Source organism: Pongo abelii, chromosome 3 (genome assembly GCF_028885655.2).
Source record: "Pongo abelii isolate AG06213 chromosome 3, NHGRI_mPonAbe1-v2.0_pri, whole genome shotgun sequence".
NCBI lineage: Eukaryota > Metazoa > Chordata > Mammalia > Primates > Hominidae > Pongo > Pongo abelii.
This window is the reverse complement of record NC_071988.2, coordinates 165,544,206-165,571,030: the sequence shown is the minus strand read 5'-3', so window position 1 is coordinate 165,571,030 and position 26,825 is coordinate 165,544,206. Positions and strand designations below refer to the sequence as shown.

At 40.7% G+C, this 26,825-nt stretch overlaps 1 protein-coding gene across 1 annotated transcript in view; it reads left to right on the top strand.

The window, feature by feature from the left end:
* Positions 1–11,394, top strand: part of FREM3 (FRAS1 related extracellular matrix 3) — a 121,849-nt gene extending 110,455 nt beyond the window's left edge. Inside the window, 2 exon segments of the mRNA XM_024246193.3 lie at positions 3,167–3,316; positions 10,965–11,394. Of these exon segments, the coding sequence (XP_024101961.2) occupies positions 3,167–3,316; positions 10,965–11,206 (392 nt within the window). The 3' untranslated portion in view covers positions 11,207–11,394.
* The last annotated feature ends 15,431 nt before the right edge of the window (positions 11,395–26,825 follow it).

Here is a 26,825-nt window from a genome sequence, read left to right as displayed (position 1 = left end):
GGGCAAAGGATATGAACAGTCACTTCTCAAAAGAAGACATTTATGCAGCCAAAAAACACATGAAAAAATGGTCATCATCACTGGCCATCAGAGAAATGCAAATCAAAACCACAATGAGATACCATCTCACACCAGTTAGTATGGCGATCATTAAAAAGTCAGGAAACAACAGGTGCTAGAGAGGATGTGGAGAAATGGGAACACTTTTACACTGTTGGTGGGACTGTAAACTAGTTCAACCATTGTGGAAGTCAGTGTGGCAATTCCTCAGGGATCTAGAACTAGAAATACCATTTGACCTAGCCATCCCATTACTGGGTATATACCCAAAGGATTATAAATCATGCTGCTATAAAGACATATGCACACGTATGTTTATTGCGGCACTATTCACAATAGCAAAGACTTGGAACCAACCCAAATGATAGACAATGATAGACTGGATTAAGAAAATGTGGCACATATACACCATGGAATACTATGCAGCCATAAAAAATGATGAGTTCATGTCCATTGTAGGGACATGGATGAAGCTGGAAACCATCATTCTCAGCAAACTATCGCAAGGACAGAAAATCAAACACCGCATGTTCTCACTCATAGGTGGGAATTGAACAATGAGAATACATGGACACAGGAAGGGGAACATCACACATCAGGGCCTGTTGTGTGGTGGGGGGATGGGGGAGGGATAGCATTAGGAGATATACCTAATGCTAAATGACGAGTTAATGGGTACAGCACACCAACATGGCACATGTATACATATGTAACAAACCTGCACGTTGTGCACATGTACGCTAAAACTTAAAGTATAATAATCATCATCATCATAATAAAATACACAGGACAGCATGTTAGAATGGTAACTTTAACATTTTTGCATTTTAAAGAGGTGCTAAATCAAGAGAGGGGGCTCGAAGGAGACCATTTGGGCAGTACGATGTGTGCCACCTGCAATGTGGAGAACACAATGAACTGGGATCTGGCTCTGCCTGGAAAATCTGAATGTGGGAGATAAACTGGTTGGCTGCTTTGGTGGATAAACAAAAGAGAGGGACTGCCTTGGGGTTAAGCAGTATTCCTAGAGTTTATCAAGGCAGAGGATGCAGGAAGGTTGCCATGGACCACATGTGAGCCATGCATACAAGAGTGAGCCAGAATGATCTTGTCTTAGGTCTTGTCCAAAGGTGCCATCTAGAGGGCTGAATAGAGGTACTTCCAAATGCTAAATAGGTTGAGGAATGATTAAGTGATCAGCCAGAATATAGCTGTTTCATCCTCATCAAGAGAACTGCAGATAAGAGATACCCAACTCTGGGAGTGAGAGATCTCCAAAGAACCTGCAAAAGTTCCCATGATAAACAGAATCAGCTTTTCTTCCATCTTCCAAAACCAAAGAGTACTGACATCCATGAAAGTGTTCAAGAAAGAACTTTCCTGCTACTCCTGCCTATCCTCCTTCTTTCCTGTCCCAACCGTGGAGGCATCAGAAACACCCATTAACAATAATGAGGAGAAAGTTCTTGGTAAGAGAAGAAAGAATGGGATATGTGCATTACCCTGACCTGATCACTATGCCATAAATATATCAAAACACCACTATGTACCCCATAAATACATAGAATTACTACATGTTTATTAAAAAGAAAAGAAAGAATGACCCCACCACCCTTTTCTGAGTGCAGGCCACCTGCCTGCTGTATGCCCGAGGTGAGCAAATTGCAAGTGTGTTCCATCACTACAGTTATAGAACTATTTGAAATGTTAGGGAAGCACAGAGTGAAGAATGATTATTTATTGAGGAAATAAATATGGCTTCCCAGAGAAGGCAACTCTTTATCAAAGTCTTAAAAAAATGAGTAGGCATTTGCCAAATTGGCACATTCCAACTCAGAGAACATCACCAACAAAGATGGAGGCTCACAAATGCATGCTGTGTTCAGTGTATTGGGAGCTGTTTGGCATAACCGGGACACAAGCCACAGAGTGGGGTATGGCACCAGATGATTCCAGAAAAAATCAACTCAGATCAGATTGGGAGAGGTCTTGCAGTTTTACTACTACTACTACTCCCTCAGCAGTTAAAAGATCAACTAAAATACATCTTGAAGCAAATAATATTTACTAAATCTGATTCCTAGCCTCCAAAAATTTGAATTTAACTTCAGATATGCTCCTGGTGCATTGCAATATATTTGCAAAGGTGTCATCTCCATAACTAATTTTCCATTAGACAACCTCAAGGGGTTGTTCCTCCATGGTGAATCTGCTTCCTAATATTTACGTTTTTTGCCTCCAGATGTCACAGCCAACAAAAGTATTCATCTCAAAACCTTTTTCATGACAGTACATATAGTAGGTATTGTTACAGCTAAGTCTTGTATATGCTTTAAATAATCACCTAAGTTCATAGCTACCTTTTAGAACAGAGCAAACAGGGTATGGATAGGTGTATTTGCTTGGCCAAAGTAACATTCGCATTGTCAACCTCTTCCTCCTTTTAGAAGATGTACAATTCCCTTCCACCCACCGCTGAAGCCTGGTGTCTGTGCTGGTTGTTCTCCTTCAAGCCTTCTTTTTCTATGGAGTCACTTCTTGGCCTCTTGCAGAAGTTCTTCTGGCATCTCAGCTAACAGGATCTCTCCTCCCCCTCATTCACTGCCCCAGGATTTCCATCTGTCCCTGTAATCAGCAAATGCCCTAAGAAAAGACACAGCCATAGTGATCAAACGCAGAATTCTGGCTCAACTGTCCCTCCACAGGAAGAGCAATTTTCTCCCTGCCAAAAAAAGCCTCTCTAACTTCTCCACCATCTTTTCCCAAACAATAGCGGACTTGCGTGAGTTACAGCTGATTGGCCAATTTTCCCTAATAGGAAAATCTCTTCCATGTAATGGAAAGTTCTTAAAACAAAAAAATGAATAGCATCTCAACTGACTTCATCTCATGGCATTTCCTGGAGTCAAAGTCATGGTATGTGACTCTGATGTAGCTTTTTGTGTGTGTTTGTTTTTGTTCTCCCTGAGCTATATAAAAAAACAAGACCTATGGGATCTGTCATGTCTGACAATTATGACAAATGCCCAGGCTCACACAGGGCCAAAGGAGACAGTATACCAGGCAGGCTGAAGCATTCTTAGTTTATCTTTTTTTGCCTCTCTAGAACCTGTCCTGCACTTTGGGGATGCTGAATATCACGTCAGTGAAAGTGCTGGCTATGTGGAGGTTTGTGTTTGGAGAAGAGGCACTGATCTTTCCCAACCATCATCCATCGCTGTGCACTCCAGAAAGTCAGAGCAGGAGTCAGCAGAAGGTGAGAGAGCCACTTAAAGAATATATCATTATCATGATACATGTTTATGGTGGGGTCTAGTCTGTTAAGTGTAAGCATGCTTAGTCTTTGTTGATGGACTCTGAATGAAAGTTTCTCTGGCTTCAGCATGTAGATGGTTTGTATACGTAATGACTTCTGCTGGTTACAAAATAAGTACATTATTCAAACAGCAGCCTTTATGATTCATTTATTACCCACTTGCTTGTCATGGGCTCAAATTAATTTTTCCAAAGTTCAGAATATTTATAGATACCTAAAGCTGCTCATAAACAATATTTCAGATGAAATGACCCCCATAATGGCCAAGCAAGTCCCAACTTGTGGAAGAATCTCATCACATATCAGACCTTTGAAGTGTAGGAGGTTTTCACTTCAGACTCAGGCATTTGCCTTAGCTTCAAACAGCATGTCTTCATGTCCTGCTCTCACCTTTGCATTTCCTGACATGGATGACCAAGGCCTAGCTGACAGCATGGCACAATTCTAGATACCATCTCCTCTAGAGTACCTGTCAGGTGCTGTATCAGAAAAAGAACAGGACCCAATAGGAAAAGAAAAGGACATTTCCAAGTACATTGATGCCCACATTTTCTTATTTGCAGTTGTGACCTTTTGGTGTGGTGGTAGGTTGTTAATTTTATATCTTTCTAACTTTTCGATGTGAGCATTTAGCACTATAAACTTTCCTCTTAATACTGCTTTAGCTGTGTCCCAGAAGTTCTGGTATGTTGTATCTTTGTTCTCATTAGTTTCAAAAAATTTCTTGATTTCTGCCTTAATTACATTGTTTACCCAGAAGTCATTCAGGAGCAGGCTGTTTAATTTCCATGTAATTGTATGGTTTTGAGTGATCTTCATGGTATTGGTTTCTATTTTTATTGTTATATAATCTGAGAGTGTGGTTGGTATACTTCTGAATTTTTTGAATTTGCTAATAATTTTTATGGCCAATGGTGTAGTCAATTTTAGAGTATGTGTATGTGGAGAAGAGAAGAATGTATATTCTGTTGGTTTTGGGTGGAGAGTTCTATAAATGTCTATTAGGTCCCCATTTGGTTAAGTGTCAAATTTGGGTCCCAAATATCTTCATTACTTTTCTGCCTTGATGGTCTGTCTAATACTGTCAATAGGGTGTTGAAGTCTCCCATTATTATTGTATGGTTATCTAAGTCTCTTCATAGGTCTTTAAGGACTTGTTTTATGAATGAGGATACTCCTCTGTTGGGCACATAAATATTCAGGATAGTTAAGTCTTCTTGTTGAATTAAACCCTTTATGATTATATAATGCCTGTCTTTGTCTTTTTTATCATTGTTGGCTTAAAGTCTGTTTTGTCTGAAATTAGAATAGCAACCCCTGCTTTTTTTGTTTTCCATTTGTTTGGTAGATTTTTCTCCATCCCTTTACTTTGAACCTATGACTGTCATTGCATGTGAGATGGGTCTTTTGAAGACAGCATATGGTTGGATCTTTCTTCTTTATCTAACTTGCAACTCTGTGGCCTTTTAATTGGGTCATTTAGCCTGTTTTCATTCAAGGTTAATATTTGATATGTGAAGATTTAATGCTGTCGTCTTGTCGTTAGCGGTTTATTATGCAGACTCAATTGTGTAGTTGCTTTATAGTGTCAATGGTCTACGTACTTAAGTGTGTTTTTGTGGTGGCCATAATGGTCTTTCATTTCCATATTTAGTGCTCCTTTAAAAACATCTTGTAAGGCAGATCTGGTGGTAATGCCCTTAACATTTGCTTGTCTGATAAAGATCTTATTTCTCCTTTTTTGATGAAGCTTAGTTTGGCTGGATATAAAATTCTTGGTTGAGATTTTTTTTTTTAATAATGCTTAATAAAGGCCCCTAATCTCTTCTGGCCTGTAGAGTTTCTGCTGAAAGATATGCTGTTAGCCTGATGAGGTTCTCTTTGCTGCCTTTCTCTTCTCTTTAGCTGCCTTTAATATTTTTTTCTTTCATGTCAACCTTGGAGAGTCTGATGACTATGTGTCTTAGGGATAGTTGTCTTATACAGTATCTTGAAGGGTTCCCTGCATTTCCTGAATTTGAATTTTGGCCTCTCTAGTGAAGTTGGGGAAATATGCACGGACAGTATCTTCAAATCTATTTTCCAAGTTGTTTGGTTTCTCTCCCTGTCTTTCAGGGATGCCAATGAGTCATAGATTTGGTCTCTTTACATAATCCCATATTTCTAAGAAGTTTTGCACATTCTTTTTTATTCTTTTCTCTTTATTTTTGATTGTGTTCATTCAGAGAACCTTTTAGCTATGAGATTCTTTCCTCAGCTTGGTCAATTCTGTTGCTAATACTTGCAATTAGCCCGGCACAGTGGCTCTCATCTGTAATCCTAGCACTTTTGGAGGCCTAGGCAGGTGGATTGCTTGAGTCCAACGTGGGCAACATGGCAAAACCCCATCTCTTCAAAAAATACAAAAAAATTAGCCAGGCATGGTGGTGTGCACCTGTAGTCCAAGCTACCTGTAAGACTGAGGTGGGAAGAGCACCTGAGCCCAGGAGGTTGAGGCTGCAGTGAGCCATACATTCCAGCCTGGGTGACGGAGCTCAACACCATCTCAGAAAAAAAAAAAAAAAGTAAATTAATTAATTTAAAAATAATAAATATTTTCAATCATATTATGAAATTCTTGTAGTGTTTTCAGCTCTATCAGATCTGTTGGTTCTTTCTTCATTTCATCTTTCAGTTATTATATCATTTTATTGTTATCCCTAGATTCCTTGGATTGGTTTTGACTTTCACCTGAACCTCGATGATCTTTATTCCTATCCATATTTTGAATTCTATGTCTGTTATTGCAGTCATTTCAGCCTGGTTAAGAACCACTGCTGAGGAACTAGTGCAGTCATTTGGAGGAAGGAAGACACTATGGCTTTTTGAATTGCAAGAGTTCTTATGCTAGTTCTTTCTCATCTGTGTGGGCTGATATTCCTTTAACTGTGATGTAATTTTAATATAGTCAATTGACTTTGTTTCTGGACGTTTTCAGAGGGCCAAGCCTTTGTTCAGGGTCTTCACATGTAGCTGAATTCTTGTCCTTGATTTCACAGGGTGTTATATGCAAAGTATTTTTGGTTTTGAAGTTTGGGCTGTGATCTAGTAGATGGCGTGTAAGTGTAATGGCTGGTAGGCAGGCTCTTACTCAGCCACATGGCTCCTCTGTGCATTTGCAGCCATGTTCCCTCTCAGCACTCTAACAGTGTGGGCTCCTCTATTACCTGAGTGCTGGCTGCAGATCTTGGCTTTGCACTCCTAAGCTATACACCACAGCCCTGAGGCAAGCTCAGGCTTTACACTCCCTCTCCAGCTTGGGGGCAACGAGGACAGGGACCTTAGCAGTGTTAATGGAAAAGGGCTTTCGACTTGTCTCTTGGAGTTCCACCCCAGAGAAACACAGAGCCACTACCAATCAGAGTAGCTGCATTGTGAGCCCAAGCTTGGGGGACTGGGGAGGGCCTGCCTAGTGATAGGCAGTGGGGGCAGGATGCTCACAGGGAGGACAGACTGGCCTCTTCTCCTTAGGGCAGCTAAGAGCTGGAGGTGTGAGTAAAGCACTCAGAATCTTTGTTCCTTTTCTTCTCTGGAGGCAGCAAGGGCAGTACCACTACAGTGGCAGTAACAGAGGAACTCTGGGAGCTCCACCCCAGAGAAATGCAGAGCCACTGCCAATGGAAATGTTCAGCCAGGAGGTGGTGCAGCTGTGCTGTGGTCTTGAGCCAGGAGCCCTGTTTGGTGAAGAGCAGGGGGTTGGGGGCTCAGAGGGAAGAGAGACTTGGCTCTTCTCCATATGGCAACTGGCACAGTAGAGGTGAGAGTAAAGACCTCAGACTCTTTGTTCCTTTCCCAGTCTGAGGGCAGCACTGGCAGAACCACTGCAGTGGCAGTGGCAGAGAGGCTGTCAGTTGCCTCTGGGAGCTCCAGCCCAGGAAGACACAGAGCCACTACCAGTGGGAATACTCAGCCAGGGGCAGGGCAACTGCTCTGCAGTCCTGAGCTGGGGGCCCTGCCTGGTGAACAGTAGAGGCTCACAGGAAACAGAAACTGAGCTCCTCTTCGTATGGTGTTTGTGGCATGCTGGAGGTGTCAGTGACTTGACCAGCCCTTTGTTCCTTCCCCAGCCTGAGGGCAGTAAGGGCAGTACCACTGCAGCTGCAATGGCAGAGAGGTTTTGCATTGTCTCTGGGATTTCCTCCCCAGAGAAATGCAGAGCCACCAATGACTAAAGGGTTCAGATGGGGACAAGATGGCTGTGCTGGGTTCCCAGATCAAGAGGCCCTACCCAGTAAGGATAACAGCGGCAGGGACTCCGCATGGAGAACAGTCTTGGCAGTTTTCTACAAGGCTGCTGCACTGGGCTGGAGGCCTGAGTTAGTCCTGAATCTCTTTGCTCCCTCCCAAGCCTGAGCTCAGCAGGAGCGGGGGTTGTGGAGCCCAAAAATGGTGGCACTGCTACTTCTGGGAGCTCTATCCCAAGGAAGTACAGAGCTGCTACCAGCCAAGAGCCTAGGTGGGGCTGGGGTGACTGGTGTCCCAGGTCGGGAGGCCCTGCCCAGTAAGAGGTAGCAGAGGCAGGACTCATGGGGAAAACAGTCTATTTCTCCATAAGGCAGCTGTGCTGTGCTGGGGGTTATATTAGTTCTCCATCTTTTTGCTCCCTCCAGAGCCTGAAGACTGCAGGGGCCAGAGCTGCAGACCAGCAAAACTGACAGGCCTGCCTGCTACCACTGGGATCTCCATCCCAGAGAAGTGCAGGGCTGCTACCAGCCTGCAAGCTCAGGTGGCCATGCTGGGGTCCCAGGCCAGTGGGCTTTGTTTACCAAGTGGAGACAAGTTGTGCAGTCCATCTGCTCTTCAGCTCTGTGAATTCAGCCCCTATCCTGGGGGCATGTGAGGCAGCAGGAGCTCCAGATGCTGGTACCAGGGTTCCCAGTGGTCCAAAGCCTCTGGGACCCCATGCATGCCTAAGCCTTAGCTCTGCCCAGTCTCCACACAGTTCCCTGTGTCTGTCTGGAGGCGCCAGTGGTAGGGGTGGTCACGGGGGATTTCCAGAGCCCAGGGTTGCAAAGGTTCATGGAAGAACTGTGGGTCCCAGGAGGGTCGCACTCACCATTTACCCATGGTGGGGATCCTCCCCTGGCTTTGCCCCAGTCCTAGGTGGGCAGCCGTCCTGTCTCACTCTTCTATGTTCTCTGTGGGTCATGTTGCTTCCTTGATGAATCTCAACCTGTCCACCTAGAAAATCCAGCTGAAGAGCTTGTGTGTTTATTCACCACTCTCTGTCCTCTCTATGAGAGCAGCACATACTAGCTGCTTCTAGTTAGCCATCTTGGCACTCCCCTCCCCGTTTTTTCATTCTTTTTTAAGTTTTCAGACAGGGTCATTTCTCACTCTGTATGTATCCATGAAACCAAGAGTGAATAAATCCATTTGGTTAGGTGGACTTCTTTGCTTGAGGTTTGAAAGAGAAATTTAGATTCCTTTAGATAAACCTCTTTGCATAAAAGTAATGACGCCTCTGCTAGCTGTCTGGTAGGGATGAAATAATAAAAGTAATGTTCATGCTTGGGGTTGTGATTCATGGGTTTAACAAGTAGAGTTGTAGAAGTAAGGTTTATACTTGCTAATCTATTGAACCTAGTAAATATTTGACATCTGCTCAGGTTAGTTAACTATATTAATCTTATGTATATATGTATAAGGTATTACTTGTTACATTAATAATTATTATAACTTCTGTGTTCTTAATGCCTACTATTTGCCAGATACTGTGTTAGCATCCTTGCTCTACTATCTATAATCTTCACAATAAACCTTATAAGATAGCTATCATTATCCCCATTCTGCGGTTGAAGAAAAGAAACTGAGACTCAAAGAAGTTAAAGAATTAGTACAAGTAAGCAATAAACCAAGATTTGAGTCAAAGTCCATGAGATACAAAACCTTATCCATTACTCTCCTGCCTTAGTAATTTTCACTATAACCTTGTTTTTGGTTTTGGTTTTGAGACAGGCTCTCGCTCTGTCACCCAGGCTGGAGTACAGTGGCATGATCTCAGCTTACTGAAACCTCTGCTTCTCAGGTTCAATTGATTCTTGAGCCTCAGCCTCCCAAGTAGCTGTGACTACAGGCACTCACCACCATACCCTGCTAATTTTTGTACTTTCAGTAGAAATGGGTTTCACCATGTTGGCCAGGCTGGTCTCAAACTCCTGGCCTCAAGTGATCTGCTCGCGTCAGCCTCCCAAAGTGCTGGGATTACAGGCATGATCCACCGGGCCCGGCTTTGTTTTGTTTTCTTAATGTCACTATTTGGTGCCTTTTAGAAAATTTTTCGGAGTAATCTCAAAGTTACAAAAGAGTAACAAGTAGAGTGAGATGCTTTTTTTTTTTTGTCAACTATTGAGAGTAAGTTTGGAATCATGTCTCCAAAAACTTACAATGTAATTCCTTCAAAGACATTCTCTTGTATAACCACAAAACAAGCATAAACTGAGAAATTAACTTGATACACTTCCATAATCTACTCAGACCTCATTCAAATTTCACCAGTTGCCTCAAATCATTCTTTACAGCAAAAGAATCCAGTTCTAAATCATGCATTATATTTAGCTGTCATGTCTGCTTTTGTTTTCTTCAATCTACAACAGTCCTCTCAACACCTTGATGCTTTTGAAGATTACAACCCAGTTATTATACTATATAGAATGTCTTCCAAATTTGGGTTTGTCTGATGGTTTTTCATAATTAGATTCAGGTAATACATCTTTAGCAGGACTATCACAAAGATGATACTATTCTCTCATTGTATTCTGTCAAATGGCACACAGTTTCCATTTATCCCATTACTGGTGGTGTTAACTTTGATCAGTTGGGTAAGGTAGTATCTGCCAGGGTTCCTCATTATATTCCCTTTTTCCTTTGCAATTAATATTTTATGGAGGAGTACCTTGAGACAATATAAATATTCTGTTCCTCGATTTATTTTTATATTTATATCACTCAGGGGTTTCTATTTAATTCCATTGATTATCATGTTATGATCATTACATTTGATGACTTTCCAAATAAGTCACAAAGAAGCTGTATGGTGAGGTGGACCAGCTTGAAAAAATGATTAATAACAACCAAGAGAATGGCAGAACTTCATGGCTTCATAAAATTGAGCAGAATGTTGTGAGATTAAAACAGATGTCTGGCAAAAGTGAATGAGTGAAACCTAATCAAAATAAAATGTATTACATTTATCTTCAAGGTTAAAAAATTAAAAAGGCAAATCCTTTCATTTCAAATTGAAGCTACCTTCAGAGATACTTCAATAAATTGGCAGAATCTTGGTGGAAGTAGTTGGAAGGTGATGTGCCTGGTCTAGATGTGTAAAGCCCTGGTGAGGATGGCACGTGGGTATGGCACAAGGGACTACAAGGCATTTGGTAGAATATGGAAGTTCCCCCTTCTGGGGATCAAACCCAAAATATATGATCCTGAGAGTGTTGGGTACAAAGGAGAATGCCGCAGAGTTGGTGAGAGCTCTCATTTTTCTCTGAAGGAAAACTTATGACAAATCCTACTGTCTCACTAGTGCCGTTTCCTTTTTCACTAGCTGGAACAGATTATGTTGGTATCAGCCGAAATCTGGACTTTGCTCCAGGCGTGCGCATGCAGACATTCCGAGTGACCATCCTTGATGACCTGGGACAGCCTACCTTGGAAGGCCCAGAAAAGTTTGAATTACTTCTTCAGATGCCTATGGGTGCAGTGCTTGGAGAACCAAATAAAACTACTGTTTTCATCGAGGACACCATCACTGACTGTAAGCAGAGTGCTTGTAGCTCCTTTGATTGAAAGACTTTAAGAGGGAAAAAAACAGCCAAGATATGTCTCCTAACAACAGAACGAAACTCTACTGTTTATAGATCTTAGCAATTCTGGGATATCAGTGATATTGTACTGTCACTGGTGTTATATTCTGGTGATATGTGGAAATGTAATTTATATGACTGCATGGAGATAGAAATATCTATACCTAGAAAACACTGAGCCCACAAATAATTAGACTGTGTTCATGTTCTTTTTCTATTTTGTTTTACTTTGTTTCTGAGGCAAGTAAGAAATCCACTGTGATCAATTAAATCAAAAGTTAAGATCAAAGGATTAACCTCTCTTTACTGATTGATGCTGCATATGAAACACTTTTCAACTCTCTCTCTCCATATGTAAAGTTCCTTTAGCGAATTCTTCAATTTTTCTTCACAAGTCTTTATCAGAACTACTTGGTAGGGAAATTTTTCAACTCTTTATTCCTTTGCACTCTTTTGTTAAAAAAAAAAAAAAGGATAATAAACAGTAAAATGATGAACATGCAAGTAGTGGAAAGGAGAAGAAAGAAGAGTTGAAGATTTGCATAGTTCACAAGCTGCCCAGTTAGTTCTTAACTAATGTTAAATTGACAGTATATATAGCCGTGGCTAATACCACATAAATCAAAGTTTCCAAATTATTTTGAAACCACATGTTTGTGCCCCATCATTACTTTTTAGGTATTTCTTATGCAAATCTTTTTTTAAAATTTGTGTTTCAGACATTAACTTATTCTCAAGCCAACATAGTGTATAATAGAAACCATTCCCAGATGCATTTTTTCCAAATATTGAATAGGGATAAAAAGGCTCTTGACTGTGATATAGTCTGCATATATAGGGCAAGAAGCCCTTGTCTACTGTTAGCCCAGGTTTTGCTTCTTTGCTAGACTTTCATTTTCCCAACCAGAGGAAATATTTTTCTAAACTACCTAATAACTCTTGACCTCACTTCTCCCTCTGTAAAATGAGAAATTTGGACTCAATTTCTGTTAAGATCTCTTCCAGTTCTGTTTGATTCCTGTCTGAGTGCATATCTAGCAACAGAAAATCACCCTCCCTCACCTTGCAATTTGCCCAATCACCAGGGGCAAAATTCTTTTAAACTCAAATTCAACCAATAGTTATTGGGCTTCTTCTTCAGGTCAAAGAGATATGTCCCCTTCACACATGTTAGAAGAAAAGTAATAGAAAAACTACACATGGACCAAGATAACTCTCAGATATACCTAAGAGACCCCACAGATCCCCTGGTTTGGGCCCCAAATGAAGCAACAACTGAATTCCCTGCTGAGTACCTGTGTGCCCAGGGGAAATACACATTGTCAGCATTATGGAGGAATCTGTTTTGAACTAGAAATTAATTCCAGTCTTTCAGTGTTTTTCAGAAAATCACTCTTTTTCTCTCTCATTGTATTTTTTTTGTTACTTAGGTACATTCAGATGAATGCAGTGTTTAGGCATTCATATTTTTGGGGGGAGGATCTCACAAACAGTGCTTTTTATAAAGTCTGTTTCATTCCCAGTTTCTACCCATTAAGATGTGCCAGAGAAGCAAAATTATATTTTTTAGGATAAAACCTGGTGTATTCTAGTTATGACTTATAGCATATTCTACAGTTCATTAATGAAAGTAATCTAGTGTCCTGAAAGAGTGAAAAAATGCCTGATTTCCTACCAGGAATAGAATTGCACACTATGGAAAATTGGGCTTATTTGTCATCCCTTATATACTCTTCCCTATGCTAACATTTTTATAGAAAAAAATATTAAGTATTTTTTTCTCACTTAATACTTTCGTTTTCTCAGAGCTGGAAAGTGTAATGGAGATACACTAGATGTTGCTGTTCTTGTGTAAACTTTAAATGGAAAGTTGTTGTATATTTTATTTCAGTACCCAGGGCCCAATTTAAGGGCTCCACTGACAGGGTGAATGAAAAAGGCAGCTAAGGGCCATCATTTACTGGAGCAGAGACACCAGCCATAGGTCCTTGGTGAACTGCCGTACCCACCAGGGCTCAGCCCAGGAGACAGTGAACTATGGGGAGCAACCCAACACTGATGATTCCACAGCTGGCTTTCTGCCAGCTAAGCATTCAAAAATTTGTTTGTCACTAAGGCAGCAGAATGTTGCTGCTCCTAACCTTATTTATAATAATAAATAATTATAAGCAGCCTAAATGCCCAATACTCAGGAAATGGTTAACTGAATTATAGGATATCTACTTGATAGAATAGTATGAATTCTAGAGTATCCATGACCATATGGCTATTCCAATCCTTAAACATATAGAAAAGACTAAAAAAAATGCCTGGAAATGGTAATAACTTTCTATTAGGGTAATGAGATTATCAGTCATTTATTTTGTAAACGTACTCTAAAGTTATGTCGGTAAATATATGTGCTCATTAGCAAGTTGTTGCTATTTGTGAAATTGAGGAAGTTAAACAGATTATAATGACCTCATTCTGTTATTGTTATCACAATTTGTGATGAAGTCTCATAGGGTCCCTGCAGGAATATTTAGCACTGACTTGTCCTAATCTCTGGAACCTACGGATTTTACCTTATATAGAAAAGGCATCTTTGCACATGTAATTAAGGATCTTAAGATAGGAAGATTATCCTGAATGGGCCCTAAATATAATCACAAGAGTCCTCATAAAAGGACATGAGATAGAGGTTACATACAGAAGAGAAGGATGCAATGTGACTATGAAAGGCAGAGATTGGAGTAATGGGGCTACAAGCCACGGAAGGCCAGCAGCCATTGGAAGCTGGCAGGCAAGAAGTAGATTCTCCTGCTGGAGGCAGCACAGCCCTGCCAACAACTAGGCTTTGTCCCAGTAATACTGATTTTGGACTTCTAAACTCAAGAACTAGGAGAAAGTAAATTTCTGTTTTTTAAGCCATCAGGTTTATAGTAATTTGTCACAGCAGCCACAGGAAGCTAGTGCCACAGGCACGGAGAGATCGGGAGAGTTTGCTGGTATTGGCAACGAACTAAAATGAAGAACACTAGAAAGCACGCTCAGGGAATACAGACAGAGGCTGACACTCAGTGTCTGCTGTGAGGGGATCTTTCTGTAGAGATTCAAGGCCCTGTCCTGAAGACATAACGCAGTCCATCTGACAGAGGTAATACTTGGAAGCAGCATCAGCAGATACACAATGTCCTGAAAGCAGTGGGAATTCCAACCTGAGGCTTTAGTAGACTTATGTTTGGAAAGAAGCTGTAGGCAGTCCAGCATTAGCCTAATCTACCAATAATGTAAGTATTAAGAAATCTAATGAAATAAAAACTGTTCCTCGGCTGGGCATGGTGGCTCAACATCGCTGGTGTAATCTTGGCACATTGGGAGGCCAATGCGAGAAGACTGTGTGAGCCCAGGAGTTTGAGACAAGCCAGGGCAACATGGTGAGACCCTGTCCCTACAGAAAACAAAAAATTAGCCAGGTGTGATGGCCCAAGCCTGTAGTCCCAGCTACTTGGGAGGCTGAGGTGAGAGGATTACTTGAACCCAGAAGTTTGAGGCTGCAGTGAGCCACTGCACTCCAGCCTGGGCAGCAGAGCAAGACCCTGTCTCAAACAAAACAAAACAAAACAAAGCAAAACAAAAACAACAACAAAACAAAGACAAAACTATGATTCTATTCCTCTACTCACAACATTTCTTACATGAAATGTGTGGGTTCTTCCCACACCAAGAACCAATTCTCCCACCCTTGGGATACCAACTGGGTACCCTACCATTCCTACCTGGAGTTAGCATCAGACCCCACAGGTGAAGGGCTCAGTCCCTTAAGACTGCTCCCACTTCAGACACCATACTTCTGAACAACTTGGCTACAAATTGGAAGTGCCCATAACCACCTCTCAGGTTTGATAATTTGCAATAACAGCACAGAACTCAGGGAAACACTTTTACTATTACTGGTTTATTATAAAGGATATTATAATAGATAGAAATGAACAGCCAGATGGGCCAGACTCAATGTCTTACACCTGTAATCCCAGAACTTTGGGAGGCAAAGGTGGGTAGACCACTTGAGGTCAGGAATTTGAGACCAGCCTGGCCAACACAGTGAAACTCCGTCTCTAGTAAAAATACAAAAATTAGCCAGGTGTGGTGGCACGTGCCTGTAATCCCAGCTCTGCGGGATGCTGAGGCAAGAGAATCATTTGAACCCAGGAGGCAGAGGTTGCAGTGAGCCAACATTGTGCCATTGCACTCCAGCCTGTGTGACAGAGCAAGAGTCCATCTCAAAAAAAGAAAAAAAGAAGAAAAGAAATGAACAGCCAGATGAAGAGAGACATAGGGCAAGGTCCCAAAGGGTCCTGAGCACAGGAGCTTCTGTCCCCTGGAGTTTGGGATGCACCACCCTCCTACCATGTGGATGCATTCACTGACTTGGAACCTCTCCAAACCCTGTCATTTAGGGTTTTTATGGAGACTCCATTTTATAGGCATGATTTATTAAATCATCGGTCATTAGTGATTGACTTAATCTCCAGCTCTTCTTGCCTCCCTCGAGGTTGGTAAGTGGGACCGAAATTTCCAACCCTGTAATCACATGGTTGGTTCCTCTGGCAAGCAGCCCATCCTTTAAGAGCCACCTCATTAGCATAAACTCATATATGGTTAACAGGGGCCTATTAGGAATAGCAAAAGACTCTCCACTTTCTTCTATCACTCAGAATTCCAAAGGTTTTACTAGCTCTATGACAGGAATCAGGAACAAAGACCTTAAATGATATTTCTTATTATATCACAATATCACACTAGTAATCTCAAGACTATAGAAAAAGACTCCAAATTTGGAGCATGACTAGAGAATACACACACACACACACGCACACACACACATATATATACACACACACATACACATACATATATATTTATATATACACACAAAAACGTGTGTGTCTCTATAGGTAGATATCCCCCTCTATATATTCCTCTATAAATCAAAATAAAATAATGATCAGATAAAGAACAAATAAAATTTGTTAATAAGAATCCTTATACCGTTAAAGAGTGTTTTCAGAGCAGGGTTCATACATCCAGCTGTATCTCCAATTTTCCTTTTGTCTTCACTTATTCACCAATCTCACTTCTTGACATGAAGTTCATACTGTCAGTTGATGGACCAGGGCCTCAGACTCCTCCATTCTCGGTATTATGGCATATCTTGATACTACAATAGATCAAATGAATTTTAATTCAGAGCAAGCACAAATATGTTGGACTTTTCACAAAGCCATGTTCTTTAATTCTACGATGGAGCATCACAAGAAAAAAATATGATAGGAGTTGTGAATCATCACAAGAGCTTACCTTCTCTACCACACCCCCATTAATTTCGTACATTTTAAATATTTTAAATGTAATAAAATATAATAAAAATCATATAGATATACTTCCCTGGATTAAGCACCATGACCATTTTATCACATTGGATTTGTCTCATTCTAAAGTTCCAGTTCTTTCCAGGTCATTCTGGTCCTCAATATTGTATTGTGCCTTATAAAAACCAAATGTAATGATGTCCCCTAAGTACTGTAAGATCCATAAGTACCTTCTTATGGATAATAATTTTTATTGCTCTTACAATATCAGAATCAATATATATCTCATGTATATTTTAATATATTACATAATATATAATATGCATATTAAGAGGTATCTTGAATTGTAAATGTATCTGTTTTGAACAGAAGTGCTTAACTTAAATAGACATAATGCTACAAGAAATATATTAACTGAGGAAGAACTTTGAAATTAAGCAACTCTTACACTTATTCAAAGAATGTTAAAGCAAAGGTATAGGCACATCCCCCCACAGAACGCGCTCCTAGTGTCACTGAGTGAGGTCGACAGCAACCTTTTCTAAGATAGAACACCCCACTGGTGAGAGAGCATGCTTAAAGGGCCCAGTTCAGAGCTGAGTGAGGTGGGGCTCCCAGTGAGGAGGAAGCCTGTGCTAGGACCAGATCAGTGCAAACTCTGTGTAATGACTTTTAGCCCTAATGAATGTTTTTCACTGGGTCCAGACCCTGCCTCAGCTCTCCCCAGCTCTCTGGCCATGGTAGACACTAAGTATACTTGAGCTTCCACTTCTTTCTTTTCTTAGGCCATTCTGAATAATTAAAAATGTATTTTTTTAACATAATAGTTAACAAGTATGAAATAATTTCACTAAATATGTGTTGTATGCATGTGTGTGTGTTTATGATTTTTTTATGTCCACAATTACATCTTCCAAGGACTAAAAGAAATCTCATCAGAGTCTCCTAAGCACAACCATTGAAGGAACAGCTCCATATGTTTTCATCTTGTTGAAGCAAAAGAAATTAGGCCACATTTGAACAAGGAATTATTTGAGAGAAGTACATTGATATCTCAAAAATCAGTAATTGATTATTATTAATCAGTTTATTCCAAGCCTTTTTCCCTTATAATATAGAAGTCAATAATTTACAGAGATAATTGTGTCAATGACTCAGTTTTTCACCTGCAAAGTGAGACTATCTCCTTCATAGGATTATTGAGAATCAATATGATGATATATATACACTAGCATTCACTAGGCACTCAGCAAACTGTAATTACTATTCCTTGTTTTATTCTTATTTTCCTGGAATGGCCAGTCCCTGTTTTCATTAGCATCTGTTCTCCCAGGTTTCTGTCAGCCTCATCTGTCTGACACAGTGGGAGCTGAGCCTTTCTCAGCCAAGATTCAATATATGGGGCCTGATGACGCTGTTTACCTCAATTTAATCAAAATCATTGTGATAATACCGCACATGAATGATAGGTGTTACCACAAGACAAAAGGCACAAGCATGCATTCTCTGCAAGGAGAAGGGGAACCTCAGGGCCATGCCTCAGGCCACTGGAAGAACTGAAGATACAAGTAGGACCCAGTCACCCCATCCCCAAGCTCTGCCCTATGCACGCTGTCTCCCTGGGTTCCAGGAATGCTGCCTGTCATGTCCACATGGCCTCTTGCCAATTTTGAGCTCCCTCTCAGCCCTGATGGCAGGCCATGGTAGACACTAAGTATACCTGAACTTCCTTCTCTTGGGCAGACACTAAGTATATTTGAAATTCCTCCCATGTGGGCAAACGCAGTGCTCCAATCTTCTGGTGACAGCAAGCTCCACACCAAGGATGGCTTCACCACAAAGCATGCGGAGCACCTGGAAGTGCCCAGGCAGAGCCATCCCCCCGCCCCCCACAAACAGTGCAGTGCCTCCCTAAGACCTGCTGGCACCCTTTGCTTTCACTAGAACCTCACCTGGAGGCCTGCCCCTGTGAATTCAGCAGATATTATGACATGCCCAAACTGCTGACTGAGTGTGCTCCAGTGGCTTCTTTGGCACTGATGGCCAGGTATGCTTCTGACAGGAGGACTGATGGGGATGGATGATGGGGGACAGCTGGAGCAGAGCAGCAATCCATACTCATTAACTGGGGACAGAATAATCCATTAAAGGCTTAGAGCAATCCTAAATGTGAGTGTAAATGTGAATGAACTCCAGATAAATCAACTAATTGAAGAGGCAGCTCCACATCTGAAATTTCAATGGAGCTTTAGATACCATCATATTCACTTTCAACAGTTTCCTTACTTGGAATTTACAAGATGCTTTCATATCCTTTTCTCATTTAATCGTCGTTAGTCCAATGTGAGGTGCTTATTAATATCCCATAATAGAAACAAAAATACTCCTAAGTTGTTCAGGTATCAAGGGGTGGAGCTAAGATTTGAGCCCACATCACCTGACTCCTAATTTTACATTCTTCCACATCTTGCCATAAAAGCATGAATTGAAGTACGTGTGATTTGTCGATGTGCTTATACTCATAGCTGATAAGTATAGAGTTATACAAAGAATCATGGAACCTGAGGAAACTGAGGCTTGAGTTGATTCAACTGAAATGTACAAGCAAAAGTGCTTTAAAATGATGAGCTCCTAGCTGAATGTTGTGAATCACACTTGTAATCCCAGCACCTTGGGAGGCCAAGGGAGAAGGATGGCTTGAAGCCAGGAGTTCAATAACAGCCAGGGCTACAAAGCAAGACCCTTTCTCTACAAAAAAACTTAAAAATTAGCTGAGTGTGATGGTGCACACCTGTAGTCCTGGCTACTTGGGAGGCTAAGGCAAGAGTATCTCTTGAGCCTGGGAGTTCAAGACTGCAGTGAGCTATGATTGTGCCATTGCACTCCAGCCAGCCTGGATGAGACCCTCTCTCAAAAAAAAATAAATAAATAAAAATAAAAAGATGAGCTCCTGTTCCATTTCAGCAAATTATTTTTCCCAGCATCACATTGGCTGTGATATGGCTGAGACTATGACTCTATTCTCCTGACTGCTAGCTAGCCCAGTGCTTACTCCACCTAATGGAGGGTGATTTGAAAGACTTTTCCTAAAGCCTTTTTAGACTTCTTATCCTCTTCTTTTAAATGTAAAGCAAAGTATCAGATTTCTTGGCACCTTTTTTAAAGTGATTTAATGTTGGTAGTTGATATGGATTGGCTGTGTTCCCACTCAAATCTCACCTTGGATTGTAGTAATCCCATGTGTCAAGGGTGATTACTTTGGACTGTGGACTTTTGAGTTAATGCTGAAGTGAGTTAAGACTTTGGGGGACTGTTGGTAAGGCATGATTGGTTTTGAAAGGTGAGGACATGAGATTTGGGAGGGGCCACGGGTGGAATGATACGGTTTGCCTGTGTCCCCACCCACATCTCACCATGAATTGTAATAATCCTCATGTGTCAAGGATGGGGCCAGGTGGAGATAATTAAATCATGGGGGCAGTTTCCCCCAACTATTCTCATGGCAGTGAATAAGTCTTACAAGATCTGGTGGTTTTATAAACGGGAGTTCCCTTGCACAATTTCTCTTGCCTGTTGCCATGTAAGACATGAATTTGCTCCTCATTCGCCTTCTGCCATGATTGCCAGGCCTTCCCAGACATATGGAATCGTGAGTCCATTAAACCCCTTCCTTCATAAATTACCCGGTCTCAGGTATGTCTTCATTAGTAGCATGAGAATGGACTAATATTGTAGTAAAGCTTTCTGATGGGCTCAAGTGTAAAAGTCAAATGGATAGCCTCACCTAATCCAGAAGTATCACTGCTGACATCTACCTATGAGCATTAACATGAACCCAAAGTTTCCCTATATCCTCCTTTGGGACAAATAAGAAGCAGGTTAGACAGCTGTAGAAGAGAAAAAAGACATACAGCCAAATGTATAAAGCTTTGAAAATTGCTGTCTTAGTCCATTTGTGTTGCTATAAAGGAACACCTGAAGCTGGGTAATTTATAAAGAAAAGTTTATTTGGCTCACAATTCTGCAGGCTGTACAGGAAGCATGGCACCAGCATCTGTTTCTGGTGAGGCCTCAGGAAGCTTTCAATCATGGCAGAAGGTGAAGGGGAGCTGGTGTGTCACATGGCAAGAAAGGAAAAAGGGGGATGGAGGTGCCACACTCTTTTAAACAACCAGCTCTCCTGTGAACAAACAGAACAAGAATTCATTCATTCTGTAAGAAATGCACCAAGCCATTCTTGAGGTATCCACCTCATAACCCAGACACCTCCAACCAAGCCCTGCCTTCAGCACTGGGGACCAAATTTAAACATGAGATTTGGAGGGAACAAATATCCAAACTACATCATTCTACCCCTTCCCTCCCAAATCTAATGATCTTCTCACACTGCAAAAAAGAATCATCCCTTCCCAATAGTCCCCCAAAATTTTAACTCATTCCAAGCATCAGCTCAAAAGTCCAATCTGAGACTGAGCATGGTGGCTCACACCTGTAATTCCAGCACTTTGAGAAGCCAAGATGGGCAGATCACTCGAGGTCAGGAGTTCGAGACCAGCCTGGGCAACATGGTGAAATCTGTCTCTACTAAAAATATAAAAATTAGTGAGGTGTGGTAGCACACACCTGTAATTCCGGCTACTTGAGAGGCTGAGGCAAGAGAATCACTTGAACTTGGGAGGCAGAGGCTTCAATGAGCTGAGATCATGCCACTGCACTCCAGCCTGGGTGACCAAGTGAGAACCTTAACTCAAAAAAAAAAAAAAGGTCCAAAAGATCCAATCTGAGACTCAAGGAAAGTTCCTTCCATCTATAAGCCTATAAGATCAAAAACAAGTTATGAGAATTAAAAACAAAAATCATGTGATCATCTCAATAGATGCAGAAAAAGCATTTGACAAAACCCAGCATCCCTTTATGATCAAAACCCTCAGCAAAATCGGCATGAAAGGGACATACCTCAAGGTAATAAAAGCCATCTATTATAAACCCACAGCCAACATTACACTGAAAGGGGAAGAGTTGAAATCATTCCCCCTGAGAACTGGAACAAGACAAAAATGCCTACTTTCACCATTTCTATTCAACATAGTACTGTAAGTCTAGTCAGAGGAATCAGACAAGAGAAATAAATAAAGGGCATCCAAATCGGTAAAGAGGAAGTCAAGCTGTGACTGTTCACCAATGATATGATCATACACCTAAAAAACCCTAAAGACTCATGCAAAAACCTCCTAGATCTGATCAATGAATTCAGTAAAGTTTCAGGACAGAAAATCAATACACACAAATCAGTGCCACTGCTATACACCAACAATGACCAAGCTGAGAATCAAATCAAGAACTCAACCCCCTTTACAACAGCCACAAAAAAAAAAAATAAAATACTTAGGAATATACCTACCAAGGAGATGAAAGATCTCTACAAGGCAAACTATAAAACACTGCTAAAAGAAATTGTAGATGATACAAACAAATGGAAACACATTCCATGCTCATGGATTTGAAGAATCAATATTGTGAAAATAACCATACTGCCAAAAGCAATTTACAAATTCAATACAATTCCCATAGAAATACCATCATCATTCTTCACAGAACTAGAAAAAACAATCCTAAAATTCATATGGAACCAAAAAAGAGCCCACACAGCCAAAGCAAGACTAAGCAAAAAGAACAGATCTGGAAGTATGACATTACCTGATTTCAAACTATAGTACAAGGCTATAGTTACCAAAACAGCATGGTAGTGGTATAAAAATAGGCTCGTAGACCAGTGGAACGGAATAGAGAACCCAGAAATAAAGCCAAATACTTACAGCCAACTGATCTTCGACAAAGCAAACAAAAACATAAAGTGGGGAAAGGACGCCCTATTCAACAAATGGTGCTAGGATAATTGGCAAGCCACAAGTAGGAGAATGAAACTGGATCCTTATCTCTCACCTTATGCAAAAATTAACTCAAGATTGATCAAGAACTTAAATCTGGCCAGGTGTGGTGTCTCACGCCTGTAATCCCAGCACTTTGGGAGGCCAAGGCGGGCAGATCACGAGGTCAGGAGATCGAGACCATCCTGGGTAACACAGTGAAACCCCGTCTCTACTAAAAAATCCAAAAAATTAGCTGGGCGTGGTGGCAGGTGCCTGTCGTCCCAGCTACTAGGGAGGCTGAGGCAGGAGAATGGCATGAATCTGGGAGGTGGAGCTTGCAGCGAGCCGAGATCGCACCACTGCACTCCAGCCTGGATAACAGAGTGAGACTCCATCTGAAGAAAAAAAAAAAGAAGAACTTAAATCTAAGACCTGAAATCATAAAAATTCTAGAAAATTACATTGAAAAACTCTTCTAGACATTGGCTTAAGCCAAGAACCCAAAAGCAAATGCAACAAATAGAAAGATAAATAGGCAGGACCTAATTAAACTAAAAAGCTTCTGCACAGCAAAAGAAATAGCAGAGTAAACAGACAGCCCCAAGGAAAGAAAAACAAATACTCCTATCAAATAGTGGACTAAGGATATGAATAGACAATTCTCAAAAGAAGATATGCAAATGGCCAACATGGGAAAAAATGTTCAACATCACTAATGATCAGGCAAATGCAAATCAAAACCACAATGCGATACCACCTTACTCCCACAAGAATGGCCATAATTAAAAAATCAGAAAATAACAGATGTTGGTGTGGATGTGGTGAAAAGTAGAACTACTGTTTGATCAGCAATCCCAGTATTGGGTATCTACTTAGAGGAAAAGAAATCATTATATGAAAAAGACACTTGCACATGCATGTTTATAGCAGCACAATTCACAATTGCAAAAATATGGAACTAGCCTAAATGCCCATCAACCAACGAGTGGATAAAGAAAATGTGGTATATAGATACCATGGAATACTACTGAGCCATAAAAAGGAATGAAATAATGGCATTCACAGCAACCTGGATAGAGACCATAATTCTAAGTGAAGTAACTCAGGAATGGAAAAACAAACATCATATGTTCGTATGTTATAAATGAGAGCTAAGCTATGAGGATGCAAAGGCATATATAAGAGTGACATAAGGGACTCTGGGGACTTGGGGGAAGGGTTGGGGGGGTGGTGAGGGATAAAAGAGTACACATTGGGTACAGTGTACACTGCTTGGGTGACAGGTGCACAAAAATTTCAGAAATCATCACTAAAGAACTTTTTCATCCAACCAACCAGCACCTGTTCCTCCAAAACTGTTGAAATAAAAAAAACAAAAACAGGCTGAGCATGGTGGCTCACACCTGTAATCCCAGCACTGTGGGAAGCCAAGGTGGGTGGATCACGAGGTCAGGAGTTCGAGACCAGCCTCATTATCATGATGAAACCCTGTCTCTACAAAAACAAAAAACAAACAAACAAAAACAAGTAGTATCTGTTGATATTGTAAAGAGCAAATCAAACTACTGTTATAGCACATCTGCTTTTCTAATGAGAAAATGCTTATAAAGTATGTCTAGAGGGGAAAATCCTGCTCACTTAAATAGGATAAAGTATATCTTCCAGAGGTCCTAGTAAGAGTGAGTGAAGAACAATGAGTCAGGGACCCCAAGAACATACTGAGTTATAATTACCATATCCATATTAACAACATACAAGAAAACTTATAATTTAGATGACTAATAAGGCCTTTCATTCTCTCCTACCACTTTCAGGTTTCTCTTACTGTTTCTGGGGTGATAGTGTTGAAAATAATGATTCTTAGGCACTTTTACAGAATAGCAATATTTAGTAACCATGATTTGGTATAAAGGGATATCAGGTTAATTTATATACAATTTTGTAAGAAAAGTGTGGTAACTTACTGATCTTTTTCTGAAGCATACATCAGCCACAAGAAATGCTAACAATTCTGTATAGTATAGCAGTTCGCCTCTCAGTTGTGTCTTATGCACTGCCATGTTTATACATGGGATTCTAACCTTTTAGACTGAAATACATTTAGAAAGTTATAATCTTCAGGTCTCAGAAACAACATATTTAGTTTACATATTTTCTTTCCATTAAGAAAAGGCATAGCATTTGAGTAAGAACATGACACATTCTGCTTTCTTAATATCAAATTGTCTTTAGCATATAACCACCTTTAGATTAAAACCCTGGAGGAAAATGGTTATTTGCCAAAAAGTAATTTTCTCCCCTCAACATTTAGGTGAAAACACAAGGGACAAAGTGAAATACAGCCTGGAAGAATATTTATAGAAAGACAGAATTGTATAGAAAGGTATAGAAAGACAGAATTGCCTGACATAAAAATTATTTTAGAATATAAAACATAATTTTAGAAAATGATAAATATGATGGGGTATAATTATTTATTCATAATTCTGGAAAAGTAATAAAAATACATTCACTATATTTAACCAAAAGCATAAACATTCTTTTAAAAAGCAGTACTTGTTATTCATTATGTGCCTTTTTAAACTAATTCAATTATCTTTACGTATGTGATTTTCTCTATATAGATTTCTATTCTGTATGTTACCTTCTATTTTTTACTTACGAGCAGATCAATTTTTAAACTTAAATGTGTTAACTCTCTTGAAGTCATGTGCTATCAATAAATAATAAATAGTATTGAGAATATTACCTTGAAAAATCAAAAAAAAAAAAAGAAAACAAGCTATGTTCTTCCAAGATACGATGATGAAATAAAGACTGATAAATATTTCCATTTCAAAATGGAGAAATAGGCCAAAAATAAGGGGCAACAGGCCCCACAGAAATCTGCAACCCAGTAGGGCAGACATTAAATCTTAAAGCTCCAAAATAATCTCCCTTGACTCCATGTCCCACATCCAGGCCACACTGGTGCGAGGGGTGTGCTCCCAAGGTCTTGGGCAGCCAGACCCCTATGACTCTGCTGGGTGCAGCTCACATGGCTGCCCTCATGGGTTGGAGTCGAATGCCTGGGGCTTTTCAAGGCTGAAGGTATAAGCTGGCTCTTCCATTCTGGGATCTGGAAGGCAGTGGCCTGTTCCTACAGCTCCACTAGGCAGTGCCTCCTCGGTGAGGACTCTCCGTGGGGGGCTTCAATCTCATATTTCACCTCTGCACTGCCCTATGGAGACTTTCTACAGGGCCTCCACTCCTGCAGAAGCCTTTTTCCTGGGCACCCAATCTTTCCACTATATCCTCTGCAATCTAGAGGAAAGTTGCCAAGGCTCCACCACTCTTGCCTTCTGCCCGCCTGCAGAACTAACACCATGTGGAAGCCTACAAGGCTTATGGCTTGTGCCCTCCAGAGCAGTTGCCCAAGCAGTATCTGGGGCCCTCTGAGCTGAGGCTGGAGGCAAAGCAGCTAGTATTTGGGGAACAGTGTCCTGACTCTGTATAGGGTAAGGGGGGCCCCAGGCTTGGTTACCAAAATCATTCTTTCCTCCTAGACCTCTGGGCTTGTGAAGGGAGAGGCTGCCTTGAAGAATTACCTTCAATAATTTATAATATAACCAGGAATCAAATTTCTTATTACCTTTCTTCATGGGTTTTCTGGCCTCTAAAATGGAAAAAAGATTAATTCTGTTCCTAGAGATATGTATCCAGCAAGAAGATCTGTAACAAGTCAGATACCAAGCAGAGTTAACCACACAGTAGAAAAATGTGACTGTACATGCTGTCATTGGGTGCCAACATCAACCTCTAATGTGAAATTTAAGTAATAGAAAGAGGAAAAGTATTTTTTAAATGTACCAAAACATGAAAAAGTTTTATTGACTGGCAGAGGTAAAGTTAAAGTAATAGATTTACCAGAAGGTAGAAATACTAGTTGAGGGTGTTGTTTCCCCCACCCTCCTACAAAATGCTGCTTCCACAGTTTCTCCAGAATTTGCAGTTACTTTCTGACTCGACATATTCACTACTCCCTGATTTCAGAGGAGGGTCCAAATATCTTTATTTTCCAAATTGATCACTTTGAACCCTGACATTTTTAGGCCCCAGACCTTAACAATAAGCTTCAGTCCTCCTTACCAGCTCAATCATTTCTGCCTGCCATCTTTCCTTCTTCTCAGAAAAAGTTCACTTTATGGGCTGATACCTGGAACCCTAGTGGTCATCAGAAAGTGGGATTTAATACTTGGCAGCCACATGCATGCTGGATATTTCCCAATCTCAATGCCTAGGATGGCATATCCCCTCTGTCTTGTAACCAGAAAAATGTCATTTGTCCTCAGACTAAAAAGATCATGGAGAACTGTTTCAGCAATAGATATGGAGCAAGGAA